Source organism: Oratosquilla oratoria, chromosome 38 (genome assembly GCF_046742065.1).
Source record: "Oratosquilla oratoria isolate Oo_2021 chromosome 38, ASM4674206v1, whole genome shotgun sequence".
In the NCBI taxonomy this organism is placed as follows: Eukaryota; Metazoa; Arthropoda; class Malacostraca; order Stomatopoda; family Squillidae; genus Oratosquilla; species Oratosquilla oratoria.
The window spans coordinates 672,501-687,160 of NC_134814.1; the positions used below are offsets into that span (position 1 = coordinate 672,501).

The 14,660-nt window shown below is 45.9% G+C and overlaps 1 protein-coding gene across 1 annotated transcript in view; it reads left to right on the plus strand.

The window, feature by feature from the left end:
• LOC143019717 (atrial natriuretic peptide-converting enzyme-like) overlaps positions 1–14,660 on the plus strand; it is a 171,110-nt gene that overhangs the window by 145,831 nt on the left and 10,619 nt on the right. Inside the window, exons 11-13 of the mRNA XM_076175686.1 lie at positions 7,494–7,651; positions 10,748–10,934; positions 11,772–11,904. Coding sequence (XP_076031801.1) covers positions 7,494–7,651; positions 10,748–10,934; positions 11,772–11,904 — 478 coding nt within the window. The remainder of the gene's footprint in view (positions 1–7,493; positions 7,652–10,747; positions 10,935–11,771; positions 11,905–14,660) is intronic.

The following is a 14,660-nucleotide window of genomic DNA, read 5'->3' on the forward strand; positions in this document are numbered from 1 at the left end:
ACATAAAAAAAAAACCTTCCATTAACATACAACTCATGCCCACAACCACACTCCCAAGCAATAGACGCACATAAAACAAACAATTACACCCATTTCCACAATCCACAAGGAAGTTGCTACTTCCACGTACGCAACGCTACGGATCACGGCTATAGACAATGACCTCTCCCAGTGTTCGGCCAATGTACGGCCTGTATATAAACCCTTGTAACCACCAAAATTTCTTAACTCCCTCCCCGAGGATGACCGAGTAAGGTCGAAATACGTATTGGAGAAAATAAACAAAGAGAAAACCGCACCAAATGTCTTTTGGACACATTCTCAGCTATTTGGAACCAGCACAGAAACTTGTTGCACGAGACAAATTAAAGCTTCAATATAAGCTCAACAACGCCATTGTCGCTGTAGACTTCTTGAAATCATGTATATATATATATATATAAGCTAATAAGAACACGGGTACGTGTGTTCATTTATGCAAAGTAGACCACTTGGAAAAATAAACTAACGAAGTAGAGCGCTTTCGTATATTACATCTTCAGTGCAAGATGTAATATGCGAAAAGCGCTCTGCTTCGTTAGTTTATTTTTCCAAGTGGTCTACTTTGTGTATATATATATATATATATATATATATATATATATATATATATAGTGTATGTGTATGTGTGTGTGTGTGTGTGTGTTGCTAGTCTAGCACCACCGCGAATATAAATTACCACCAAATGAGAGAGAGAGAGAGAGTGCCAGGTTTTCTAGGACAGAGAGTGGATGAATGAAACGGGGAAATGTTGATTTAGTTTAGATTTAATCTATTGGTGGAAGCCAATCAGCGCTTCCATCCAACCATCCGCATGCGCATGCGAGGCGAGGGTCGGGCTGCGGTCGAGGAGAGGCACGAAAAGGAAAGAAGCCTGCACCTTAGCTCAGCTCAGGTACGAACCTCCTGAAAAGGAGGTTGCGTGGCTCTGGTCCATAGGGGTGTCACTACAATGATGAGGACCAACGCAGAGTAAGTATTGCATCCTCTCACGCTGTACTTGTGGAAGGCCTTCTCCCCGTGAGGCTCTTTACATATTCTGCTCTGGCTGCCGACAGACGAGGGGCAGAGACGATCAAGTTACAACCAAGACTCCATTTTGTCCCGAGTAACCCCCCCTTGCTCCCTTCCCCCTCTTACAGCTGAATTAAATAATTTGGCGTTAGTCAGAATAGGCAATGTGAAGTTGCCCACCCTCTCACAGCGGTCCCGAGAGTACTGAATCCGAGGAATAGATGCGTTTAGTTTAAACGCCGCAAACTCCCCTCCCTCCCTCCCCTCTTTTTTGAGCTTCCCAACTCTCCAATGCGACGCCTATTTATTGCTCTCTAAAAAATTATCATGGGTAATGATGAACATCATGAGCGAGCAAACCACAGGCAGGCCCGGGGGGTCGCGCGGCGGCGGCGGCGGCAGCCGAGGAGTCCTGGCGACGACGCCGAGTGACAGACATGGCTCCTCGACCGCACCGGCGGCAGGAGGCTGAGAGCGTCAAAGAAAGTTTTTCTCTTTTTCACGAAAATATTTTCCCCAAAGACGGATTCTTCACACGAACCGGAATATGGGTTAACGTGTGTTCGGGTATGTGTGTGTGTGTTAGGGGGGGGGCTTAGAAATACGATTCGTGCCGCTGGGGATGTCGTTGGAAAACAGAGAAGTGTTGGATTGCAAAATAAAATGCTTTAAGTGAGAAATTGGAGGGGGAAAACGTAGAGCTTGCTGAAGAGTGTGGGATATCAGTTGGATCTTGTTACGAGATTTTGACAAAAAGATTGAAGATGCACCTCGTTGCTGCGAAATTTGTGCCACGCCTGATGACGGACGAACAAAAAGCCCATCGCGTCCAGGTTTGTCAGGAACTACTTGATCGTTCAGAAGAAAACTTCTTGTCCAGGATCATAACAGGTGATAAATCGTGGATTTATAGTTTTGACATTGAAAGGAAGGTCCAATCGTCCCAGTGGATGAGTAAAACATCCCCCAGACCCCAAATAGCTCGCCAAGTTCGATCTAAGGTCAAGGTAATGCTGACAGTTTTCTTCGATGCTAAGGGTGTTGTTCACCACGAGTACCTCCCCGAAGGCTTCTCAGTGAACCAGACTTACTACACTGAAGCTCTGAAACGTCTGAGGGACGCGACTGGTTTTTCCATCATGACAACGCTCCAGCCCATTCGGCCCTCAGAACTCGTGAGTTTTTGGCCAAACACTCGATCACTGTTCTTCCCTATCCCCCCTACTCACCTAACCTTACTCTTTGTGATTTTTTCTTGTTCCCCAAACTCAAAGGACCCTTGAAAGGAAGAAGATTTGAGACGATTCCCGAGATTAAGGCAAATGCGACGAAGGAGCTGAAGGACATTACAAAAAAAGCGTACCAGAACTGTTTCAACAAATGGAAACCCCGTTGGGATAAGTGCGTGCGTTGGGGAGGAGAGTACTTTGAAGGGGACCCAGATCTGTAACTTCTAAATAAAGTACATTTTGCTTTATGACGTCAGTCCGCGTGTTTTTTGAACAGACCTCGTGCATACATACATACATATATACATATATATACAAGCTTTTCTCTTTCTCTTAGGGTATTTCTTCCTTCCACAGGAAGTTGTCTGGAGGCCCAGAGTTGTTATTGTTATTGGCTGTAGTTTACCAGCGCCCGTGGGCAGGAGAGACGGAGTTATAGACCAAGGTAGTTTTGACGAGGGATAGTAAGGAGGAGAAGGAGGAGAAGTGGGTTGGCACCGAACAAGCATCTTCAACTTGTTGCTGAACGAGTCTCGGGGGGTGCCAAGTCTTCAAGAAGTAAGTGGGACGGCGCCAACGATGGATGAAAGAGATCGGTGGAGCACGGGGGAAGGGGTTACTTGGGGAGGGGGGAGACGAGGGGGAGTGAAGGTGCTCAGTAGGGTAAAACAGCTAAAGAGCCATGGGGGGAATGAGAGCAGAAGAGGGAGGTACCACTCCTAAGCACTGGTGGTGCCTGTAGGTCACATCTGCAGCACACACTTGCTTAGGTATTCTTATGATCGGGAGGGGGGGGAATTGGAAGAATTGGTGTCCTATGGATCATTAGGTTTTCTTTTCTTCTATTACTTCTGTTTCCACCTCTGATTCGACTACTTCTACTTAATTTAATTCTTTTTCTTTTTCGACTTATGCTTCGACTTCTTGCTCTGCTTCATCTTCTTGTTATTATTTTCATTTCTTGTTCCAATTCTTTCCCTCCTCCTCCTCCTGTTCCTTTTTCTTCTTTGTCTCCGTCTTCTTCTTATATTTCTACTTCTACTTCATCATCATCGTCTTTTCTTGTTCTACCTCTTCCCTTTCTGCTCCCTTTTCTTCTTCCTTTTTGCATTTTATTTATTTTTTCTATTCTCCTCTTCCTCCCTCTGTTCCTCTTCCTTCCTTCTCTTCGTCTTCACCTTCTTCTTCTACTTCTTCCTCCTCCTCCTCTTCCTCCCAAGGTAGAGCAGCGGCCGTGTCGCACACAGGATTCAGGCATTATTATTCAAGATGATTTGCCTCCACACACACACTCACGTATGGGGGATTTGGTTTCACCCCCCCACCCACCTTCCCCCCGAGGGGGGAATATGAGGGTGAGAGAGAGAGGGGGGGGGCGGAGCGTTCAGACTCAACTCTGCTCATTCAGGGTCTCTCTTCCGAGATGTCTGTCATCACTCAGTGTCACTTCAATACCTGGTCATATCTTAGAAAAAAAGCGTAGGCTCAGGGTTCATTTGATACATTTATTTTATTTCATTTTATTTAATTATCCATTATCATTTATTTGTTATCTATCTGCTTATTTTCTATTTATTTATTATTTAATTATTATGAATTATTATTATTATTTGTTTATTGTTTATCATTATCTATTAATTTCCCTTGTAATCTTTTACGACCTGTGCCTACATATGCAGCAAACAGTTACCCTTTAGCTTGTGTGTGTGTGGTGTGTGTGTTTGTATGTGTGTTTATATATATATATATATATATATATATATATATATATATATATGTGTGTGTGTGTGTGTGTGTGTGTGTGTGTGTGTGTGTGTGTGTAAAAAACGACCACGGAGAAGGAGAATGTGACCAAGAAGATAAGAAAGAAGGAAAAAAGCAAAGGAAACAATTTAAAGAGCAAATGAGGGAGGTGAAGAAGAAACTAGGCAGAAGGAGGGGAAAAAGAAGAAAGAGGAGATGTAGAAGGAGGAGGGGGGAATGGAGAAAGAGGAAGAAGAGAAATAGGAGAAAGAGGAGAAAAAGGAAGAGGAGAAGGAGGAAGAGAGGAAAAGGAGGATGGGTAGAAAAAGAAGAAAAACATCCTACTTGTACCAAAAGTCGAGGGGGAGACAGGGGGGGGGGCAGCGTCTTGGCGGTCTGGGTCGAAAGGGGGAGGAGGAGGAGGAGGAAGCGCGTACTATCTCGCAAGGAAATTAGTTTGGGCCATGATATAAGACGCCCTTCCCCTTCCTCCCCACCCGGGGGGGGGGGCTTTTACGTCATTTCCTTAACCCATCGATAAGACAGACCCGGGTGGGGTGGGGGTGGGGGTGGGGGTCTGACTCATCCCAGCCCAGCGCCACTGTCCCTTTTTTCAGGCATAACAATACATTGAGTTCATTGCAGATCTCCACACTACATACTCAGAACAAGCCCCACCTCAATCTGGGTCCTTCTTTACCACACAAGCATGTGCATGCAACAGGAAGGTGATGGACTAGCTTTGTTTTCGGGTGTGTGTTGTCTGACTAAAACATCAGGCGAGCCAGACGAGGTGCAAACATACATACACATAAGAAGTCCTACTACCAACCGAATGAAGGGGATTTGAACTCATGTCCCACGCGTCATTGGAAACCACTCTTCCCTTTAGTCTTATAGTAGCTGTTACCCCCATAGCTGTATAGAATCAGGTGGAATCGGGGGGCAGGGTGAAATGTGATAAAGTAGTATGGGTGTATGTCGCTACGGATTTTTGGTAAAAAGCTCCACAGTGGACTTCTGTATGACGCCATGCCCTTTGCATCGTTCAGGGAATGTTTACAGAGCATTTGATAAAAGCTTTTTGCATCAAATGCTATAGACGGACATAAAAGATATTTTGAAATTTTTACCGTGTAACAAGGCTAAAATTGTATAACTAGACGTATTTCTGTTTAATTAAGGCATATTTTTTTTTACAGCGTTAGGTTTACATACAAGACTCCTATTCGATGAGCGGACAGAGTAAGAACGGTATTCATTTTGTTGGGTGTTTCTGTCAGGTTTTCTTTTTCGTTTGAAGTCGCTTTCGCAGGCAACGATAACATGGATAGCACACTGATCTGACGGTGGTGGTAACTGTTCCATTTACTGCTGAAATAAAGTTCAGCGACATACTACACCCATGTTATAATGTTGTCATGAATTTTGTACTTTAATCCTGTGCTTTGAGGTATTTTGAACCTCTCTCACGCCGGCATCTTTGACTCTCCCAAAACCGAAATTAAGAATAAAAAAGAATCAAAACAAGGTACAGAAGAGTATGGTACTGATTTCTCCCCCCCCCCCTCAAACCTTCCAGCTCACCTCTCCCCCTCTACCACCCCTCTGTCTCCCCTTCGTGGTTCTACGCAGACGCACTAACCTTAATAAGATGCTTCGGCTAATGAGGCTTGTGAGGCTGTTATCAGGCGAGCCAGTGTTTACCGCCATCGATGCCTCACCGGCGGCGGCGGCGGCGGCTTCGTCCAGGAGCTTCCTTCCTTCCTTCCGCCCCTGACTCAGGCATCGATGGGCCAGCAGACCTCCATTACAGAGTTCCTGTCCAAGATTTGTCTATTTTTTGTTATTATTCCTTTTGTATTATTCGTACTTTATATATTTGTGTACACATATACATATGTATGTATATATATATATTATATATGTATGTATATATATATATATATATATATACATATATATATATATATATATATATATATATATATATATATATATATATATATATGTGCATAAAGTCTGGCGCCTCCGGCCCTTCCAGCTTTAATTATGACGGCATGATATCATCATCCTTTTGACGCGAATCCCTGAAGACGCAAAAACACTGGAGGGACTCGATGCTAAACGACATAATTGACTCCGTGATTGGATTAACCTCTGTTTATGTTGTTGTGTTCCCAAAGGGGAGTGAAATGGCGCCACGGGGGGGGGGGGGATACGACGACCTGCAGGGTGCGTAGCCCCAGAGTTTGAGCAACTGTATCGTACATCTAGAATGGTATGGACGTGTTTCATATCTATACGAGTCCCCCCTTACACCCACACACACACACACACAGACGCGCGCGCGCGGAGGTTCCCCCGGGGAGCAGCTCCGTCAGACAAAAGATGCAAAATTAATTAGAGACGCGAGCCGAAAAAAAGCAATGGAGCCGAATTACAATACATGAAAAAAAGAGAAGAATTCTTATATTGGCCATTGGCCATATTCACCATGGTCTTGGATCACGTGTTGGACTCGTGATCGACAGCTATTTCCCTCCCGGAAGAGAGCTCAGAGCTCGTATATGACCGATCTATGGGTAATGCTGGTGTGTGTGTGTGTGTGTGTGTGTGTGTGTGTGTGTGGGTGGATGTTTGTGTTTTCACCTGCTTTTATCGGTGATAATAGCACTTATAATGTTGTATTTTTTTCATAATTTACTTTCATTTGGGATCAAGATAAATTTTATGTATCCGTGTGGCTTCTAGATCATTCGAAATTAGTTAAATGGATGTATGTGTGTGTGTGTGTGTTTACTTAATTCATTATAGCAACCCTCTTCTAGCTGTGTGTGTTTGTGTGTGTTCCTTTTCCTAATCTCCAATTCATCATACTTAGCCTCTTCTATCTGTGAATATGTGTGCTTCTATGTGTGTGTGTTTGCGTGTGTGTGTTTGCGTGTGTGTGTGTGTGTGTGTGTGCGCGTGTGTTTGTATTTAGTCAGTGTAATGACCCAGACATAAGTGCGATATAAACAGCGCCCAATTTACTGTGATGTTTATTTACAATCTGATTTATTTGCGAACAAACACAGGTGGAAAGTGGCCCAATCAGAGGAACCGTCCAGCATCCGGGGCCTGTGTATTCACGGGCTCATGATATTAGTAGAAATATACACTGAATCAGTGCAATGGGCTTTGGTACACGCGAGTACTGTAGACACACATACACACGCACGCACACACACACACACACACACACACACACACACACACACATACACACAAGCATGCACGCACGCACACACATTCGGTATTGGGAGCAGTACCAGTGTGAATGTATATATGTATATATATATATATATATACATATATATATATGTGTGTGTGTGTGTGTGTATACGTTTTTGACAAGTCATTTGATATGCATTAATTTATTTGTTTGTTTATGTATCTTTTTTATTTACTTATTCACTCGTCCAGGGGCGTGAAGATGGTGGAGGTTGTGGCAGAGGACGTGTTCGACCACGTGCCAGGCCTGGGCTACGTCCAGATCAGCGACGTCTACTCGACCAACATCACCTTCGAGCCCGTCAACTGTTCCCGCACGACCGTCGTCTACATGGCCTGCACAGAACTCGGTGAGATGTCTTTTTTTCTAATAAAAGAATGAGTGAAGAAAGAATGGTAAAAGAGGTGTGTGGAAGGCAGAGGTGGGGGGAGTGAACATGAGGGGGCGACGTAGGATGAGATGGATGGGGTAAAAGGGGCCTTGAGAAAGAGGGGAATGTCTGTTGAGGAAGAACGGGAGAGGGCAGAAGATAGGGTGAATGGTGAATGGCTGTGTATGGATGATGCTGTGATGCATGAGGGGGAGTGGGTGGGGGATGGGGGTTGACGGAGTATGTGTGAGAAATAAATTGACGCAGCCAGAAGGGATTTCTCCCTGTCTTCTCCTTTCCTGCATGAGGGGACGGAGAGGGGGGGGTCGCCGATTTTATGAAGCGGCCTTGCTGTAGATGTGCTGTATCTTGCGACACTGCTTCTGACCCAGAACAGTGGGCAAGATGCAGGGATGACCCGTCATCCAAGAGGTGCCAAGATAAGAGGGAAGGAAGAGGGTGGAGGGGAGTGGATTATGTAGGGATGGAATGGGTGGGAGTGGTTTCTATGCTTTTGTTTTTTGACTACCTCCCTTGTAAGGGGGAGAAAGCCTTTGGTATATGTACGTATGTATGTAAAATCAACCTATGTCGGCCAGAACCATAACTCTCAAGGTTGTCCCCTCTCTGGAGGACCTCATCCACGGTGCGTCTTGAGGCCGGCGGACAGATCTGGTCGGATCCGACCCGAGTGGATCTTGTATGGTGTTGGTGGTCAGAGGACAAGCCAAAATGGGTCCGCGCACACACACGATCCAATCTGGTCCAATCTGACCAGATCTGTCTGACGGACTCGGGACCAGATCGGGCCGTGCACGATGGTGTCCCTTAGTAAAAACCATCTAACGAAAGGGGAGAATGTGGGGGTTGGTTGAGATCCGTGGGGGGGCGGGGGGAGGAAGAATGGCCCCCTTAAACTGAATGAAATAATTCGGCTCTGGTTGTTGTTTTTTTCTACCCATCAACTATTGGATTAAACAGACGATCTTATAGTTTAGGCCATTGTTTTTATTTGTATTAGAAATAATAAAGATAAAAAACATCACATGTCAGAAAGTAGCTTGTGAGATTAATACTAATAATGGCAATGCTGCTGCTAAAAATGATAGTTATAATGATGGTTTTGGTGATGATCGTTATATCTGTAACCAACCGAAATTCGAGTCTGAACATATATATATACATGCAGAAAGATCACTAAAAACAACACGTGATCCACAAATTTTGCTGGTAACCACTAAGGAAATCGGAAGAAAACAGTAATTCCCAAGCGCTTTCGTGAATTACACGAAAGCGCTTGGGAATTACTGTTTTCTTCCGATTTCCTTAGTGGTTACCAAATATATATATATATATATATATATATATATATATCGTATATATATATATATATACCTGTGTATGTATGTATATATCTGCAAGTCTCTATTCAAGTCCGGGGACAACTGTCGGAATTATTTGATATATATATATATATATATATATATATATATATATATATATATATAAATGTATATATATATGTATATATATATGTATATATATATATGTATATATATATATATATATACAGTATATATATGTATATATATATGTATATATATATGTATATATATATATATGTATATATATACTGTATATGTATATATATATATATATATGGAAAAAATGTGTGCGTGATTGTGTGTATGTATGTGTATATATATATACACGTTACACATAACTTAAATTCATTGAGTTTGAACGAAAAGTTAAAAAAAAAAAAAACGCGCGGAAAGGTTCGGGAAGAGCAAAATTTCTGTCACACGGAGGAAGAAAATAAGCTAATCAGATTTAAAGAGAAGTAAATGCGAGAGGTACCCCCCCACCCCCACAGGAGGAGGAGCGGCGGTGTGGACTGCAAATGTAACGTGAGAGACGGAGGGCAGGGGAGGGGAGAGGGGGGGATTGGGAAGGAGGTGGGAGTGGGAGAAAGAAGAAGGGGGAGGGGGGAATATACCCTCCCAGCCCAGCCCAGCCCAGCCACCCCCGTCGTCCCTGAATTAGGGACTCGGACGTGCCTTGCCTGCGGGAGACGGCTCTCCTCCATTTTGACCAGTGGAGGGAGGCGGCGGCGGCGGCGGCGGCAGCCAGCAGCGCCCGCCCGCCTCCTGCTCTCACTCACTCCCTTCCTCCTTCCCTCCCTCTCTCCCTTCCTCCTTCTCCCTTAACACTCCCTCCTTTCATCCTCCCCTCCCTCCCTCCCTTTCTCCTCCCTCTCTTCCTCTTCCCCCCCGTTAACACTCCCTTCCTTTCCCTCCCTTCACACTCCCTTCCTCCCTGCTTAAGTCCCTCGCTCCCTCCATTCCTCCTTCCCTCTCTCGCTCCCTCCCTTCCTTCATCACTCCCGCCTCGCCCTCCCCTTCCTTCCTCCCTCCGTCCCCCTTCACTCTCGGCATTTCCCTTCGTAATCGCCTCGCCTCAGAGATTTTGTTCTGGCTGACGTGAGTAGGTGGTCTTCCCTGCCCAAGGCGCCGCACAAGCGAGATGGTACGCAGTTGGGCGGCCGGCCCACCGTAATCCAATCTGTCTCGTGGTGGGTGCGAACGCATCCGTCCGTCCGTCCGTCCGTCCTTCAGCCTTGAAGACGGAGCCTTAGGTGCCGATGGACACCTGGGAACAGTTAGAAACGATAGCTTCAATTGGATCTCAAAATATTTCACAATAACGACAACCCTATCAACAACAACAATAATTCGCCCTACTGTACATGCTCACCAGAGACACGATACCTCTTAACCGATGGGGTTTGTCGAATTCCCACGAGCGGGACAGGTAAGGTGGATTCCTTGACAAAAAACATTTCTTCTTTTTCCTCTTCTTCCGATGGATTTGATTTAAAAAAAAAAAAAAAATGCAAATGTTGGCAACAGTTGTAGTAGAATTCCCCGCGATTCCCGCTGCATTACCTTACGCCCCCCCTCTCTCCTTCCTCTTCCCCTTTCCCATTCGCCACTTCCTCATCCCCATCCTTCTCCTCTCTGCCCCTCCCCCCAGCTGCCATGAAATGACTCGGGCACTTGTTCGCTCTTGCAGAGTGCGGCGTTCGGCCTCTCTACGTCGACCACCGGGACTCGGCGGCGGCGTCTAAGGGCGTGGCGCGAACGGCCAACAGCGGCGACTGGCCCTGGGTCGCGGCCCTCCTCAAGGACGGGGCCCACGTGTGTGACGCTACTCTGGTCAACCCCCTCTGGCTCCTGAGCACTTCCTACTGCTTCCAAGGGTAAGGTCCACGTCGGCGACAGGACGTCGCATGTACCAGATGGCGACATGACGCCAGAGCCGCCACCCACGTCCTGGCGACATGACGCCAAAGCCACCACGTCCTGGCGACATGACACTAGAGCCATGACTCTGGGACATAACAATATACCACATTTGAAGATCATTTCCTTTAGTCAATCCTGCATGTGAATATTTAGCCTCTGTAGTTATCATGTAATGTCAACAGTAATGGTGGCAGGATCTTTTGTTTTTGTCTCCATTGCTGCTGAAACCTCCATCCCATGCCCTGCACCTTTCTCTCCCCTCCCTTTCCACCTCTCTTCCCCTTTCACTTTCTATCCCCATCCCCCTCTCCTATCCTCCCCTGTCCCTCCTGACTTTTCAGTCCTTTCTCTCCTCCTGTCCCTCTTCTTCGCCCTGCACTGCCTTCTTCCCCGATCCCTTTCCCATCCTTTCACCAGTCCCTTTCCTTTCCTCTTGTCCTCTCGCCTTCCCTTCTCTACCCATCTTCTTTCATCTATCAACTTCCATAATCACCCCTTATCTCTCCTTCCCTTCCTCAAACTAGCATTTATTATTACTCCATTCTCCTCGCCTCCCCTCACTTTCTCTCCATTTCCTTTCTCTAACCTCCCCTATCTTCCTCCCTCATATCAGCCTTTCTTCAGTCTTTCCTTGTACTCCCTTTCCCTCCCCATTTTCCCCCGCCTCCCTTCCCTGTCATATCCCCACCCCTCCCCTCCCTTCCTCTATCCTCCTCCCCTCCCCAAACCAGGCTTTCCTCCCCTCCCCCTTTTTCGAAAGACGTTCTCTCCTGACGGCGGTCTGCCCGCAGGGAGGGCCCCGCGCTCTGGACGGCCCGCATCGGCAGCATCCGCGTGTCCTCGCAGGCGCCCTGGGTCCAGGAGCGCCGCATCGTGGGCATGGTCAAGGGCGACGAACCGGGCAACCAAATCGTCCTCGTCAAGGTGAGTCTCCAGGTTCAGTAGGTCCCAGGGCTTGGGTTGGGCTGGACTGGGATCGTCTGGCCTGGGTCGGGGGACCAGTGGAGGTCGGGGGTGGGTTGACCATTGGGTCGGACTGGAATTTCTCTCTCTCTTTCTCTTTCTCCATCACTCTCTCTCTTTCTCCACCTCTCTCTCTCTCTCTCTCTCTTCCTCATCATCTATGTCAATGATGTAGATGTTGGTATTGTGAGCCGGATAGCTAAGCTTACGGATGATAAAAAGTTGGGAGCAAATGTCGCGGTACCTGAAAGTGTAGAAATTCTTAGGTCAGATTTAGAGAAAGTGGGAGAGTGGTCTGAAAGGTGGCTGATGCCCTTTAAGCTGGACGAGAGCAAGATCATGCATATCGGGTACGCAAACCAGAGGGCAGACTATTCTCTTCTGGGTCATGGCATCGCTAGTATAGAACTGGAAAAAATTGGGTGTCTCAAAACAAGGTATAGAAGTAGAAATAAAAGCACAAAAGCTTTTGGGTTACATCAGAAGACAGTTTCGTTATTCGAACCAAAAATTAGTCTTGAAGCTTTACAATCCTCTAGTTCGTCCCCATCTGGAAAACGTAGTCCAGTTCTGGTCGCCGAGGATGAGGATGGACGTGCAGAGGCTAGAAGAGTTCAGGCACGAGCAACGAAACTTATTCCCGCTATTAGACACATGGACTACCAGAGGCGTCTCAAGGCTTTGGAGCTCTTTTCTCAAGAAACCAGGAGATTGCGAGGACAGTTAATAGAGATTTTCAGAATACTTCAAGGATTTGATAACATTGACTATCGACATATCTTCAGCTTAAACGTCAATGCCACTCGCAACCATGGGTGGAAGCTCAATCCCCCTCAATACTTTTGTGACAAGGCTGGTGATTTTTTTTTTACCAGTAAAAGCTGCAACACTTAGAACAGACGGCCAAAGGGCGTGGTAAACAGTTCCTCTGTTCAGCAGTTTAAAATTTGATTAGACAAGGTGCTACAGACATTAGTGTGAGTCCCCGATAACCTTTTAACGGTACCTCCTCGGTATAGGTTGTAAAACTTTTTGAGGTCCTCCTGAGATTTCTTGTATCTCTCTCTCTTTTTTCACGAACGTTGTCATTGGTTCCTCTCACCTAAGTATTACCTTGTTACTTTTTTTCCTCAAAATATTCTTTCAGTTTTTCTTGACTTCATTTTGTTTCTCGTTTCCTGGTATGCTCAGACGAGACCCAAAGAACTGTTTCATATTCCTTGTGGAAACGCTAAAGATTTTGTTTTCTTCCAAACTTTTATCTACTGTATCTGCAAGGGTAAGCTCCTCCTTTTTAAGAGGAAAGGGGCATTTTGGTATATGTATGTATGCATGTGTATATGTACGTATGTATGTATGTATGTAAGTATGTACCTCCATTCTCTTGACCCCTAACATTGCCGGGTCCTCTTTGTCATCTTTCGCTCCTTCTCTTTTGCACTGCTGTTGCATTTTATAAGCAATTTCCCCTCTCAAGGGCTACACTTCTCTTCCTATGTTCTTCTAAGCAGAAACAGACACAAACGCGCGCGCACACATAGACACACTCATACACACACACAGTCAGAGAGAGAAAGAGAAAGAGAGAGGGTGGAAAAGAGGTAATCCATTGTTTCTCTATGGGGTGTCCAGGAATCGTTGCCAGCTTCCATGAGGCCCTTGGGGGGGGGGGTACGTTCAAAGAATTCAGAGCAACAGGGGATTCTTTTATTTCCATTTATTTATTTTTTATGTATAAACATTTTTATTTTACCTTTTCTTATTTCCCCCGCTCTATTTAGTTTTGTCTCGAATGTATTCTGCGTCATTTCTTCTTCTTCTTCTCCTTCAGAAAGCCCTCCCCGTCCGTGGTACCTTTCCTTTGAACGTTGTATCTCCAGGGCGACTTGGTTGACCTGACCGGGTGGCACTCTGCCATCACCCCCTTCCCATTCCCCTTCCCCTCTGCCCGTCGCCGCCAGGCCATTTCATTCAACATCGCGGCGCTCCTCCTGCAGTGACGAAATGGCTGCCGCCTTACTTATCGTAGACCGAAGCTGGAATAATTTCTTATCGTAGCTAACTTGGGTGCCTTGAATAGTCTCGCCATCCCATCACTTCCCCAAACTCCGCCGCAGCACAGACCCTCCTCCTCTAGCCTCCGACTCCAGACGCCCCCCCCCTCCCACATCAGGAGGCCGGTCACGTTTCGGGCTAAGATCAGTGTCTGACCTTATACAAAATTCATTTTCGCCCCCGCCCCCCCCCCTCACACACAGCCTCGAGTGTTGCTTGCCAGCGCCTCAGGACCTCAATGGAACAACTCGAGACTTATCATCTTGTCCTTGGACCGCCACGACGACGACAGCGGCGGCGACGATGACGGAGGGGGGGGGGGGTGCACCAACGCCCAGGAATAACAAATTTGTCTCTGTCTGTACGTCTGTCTGTACATCTGTCTGTCGGTTGGGTACATCGTGACATCGCCTGCCCCCCCCATCACCGCTATTTTGTGTTTCATTTCTCGCATTTTTATCTCCTTATAAGGACATAAGCATAAAGGAATCTGCTAAAGATAATAAAAACTTCTCTAGGCAGTTCCTTGTCCATTATCAATTATCATTTCTTTCCATAAAGTTATCTCTTAAAAGAATCAATTGCTCTAGCGCTCACTATATGGTTAATATATATATATATATATACATATATATATATATATATATATATATATATATATA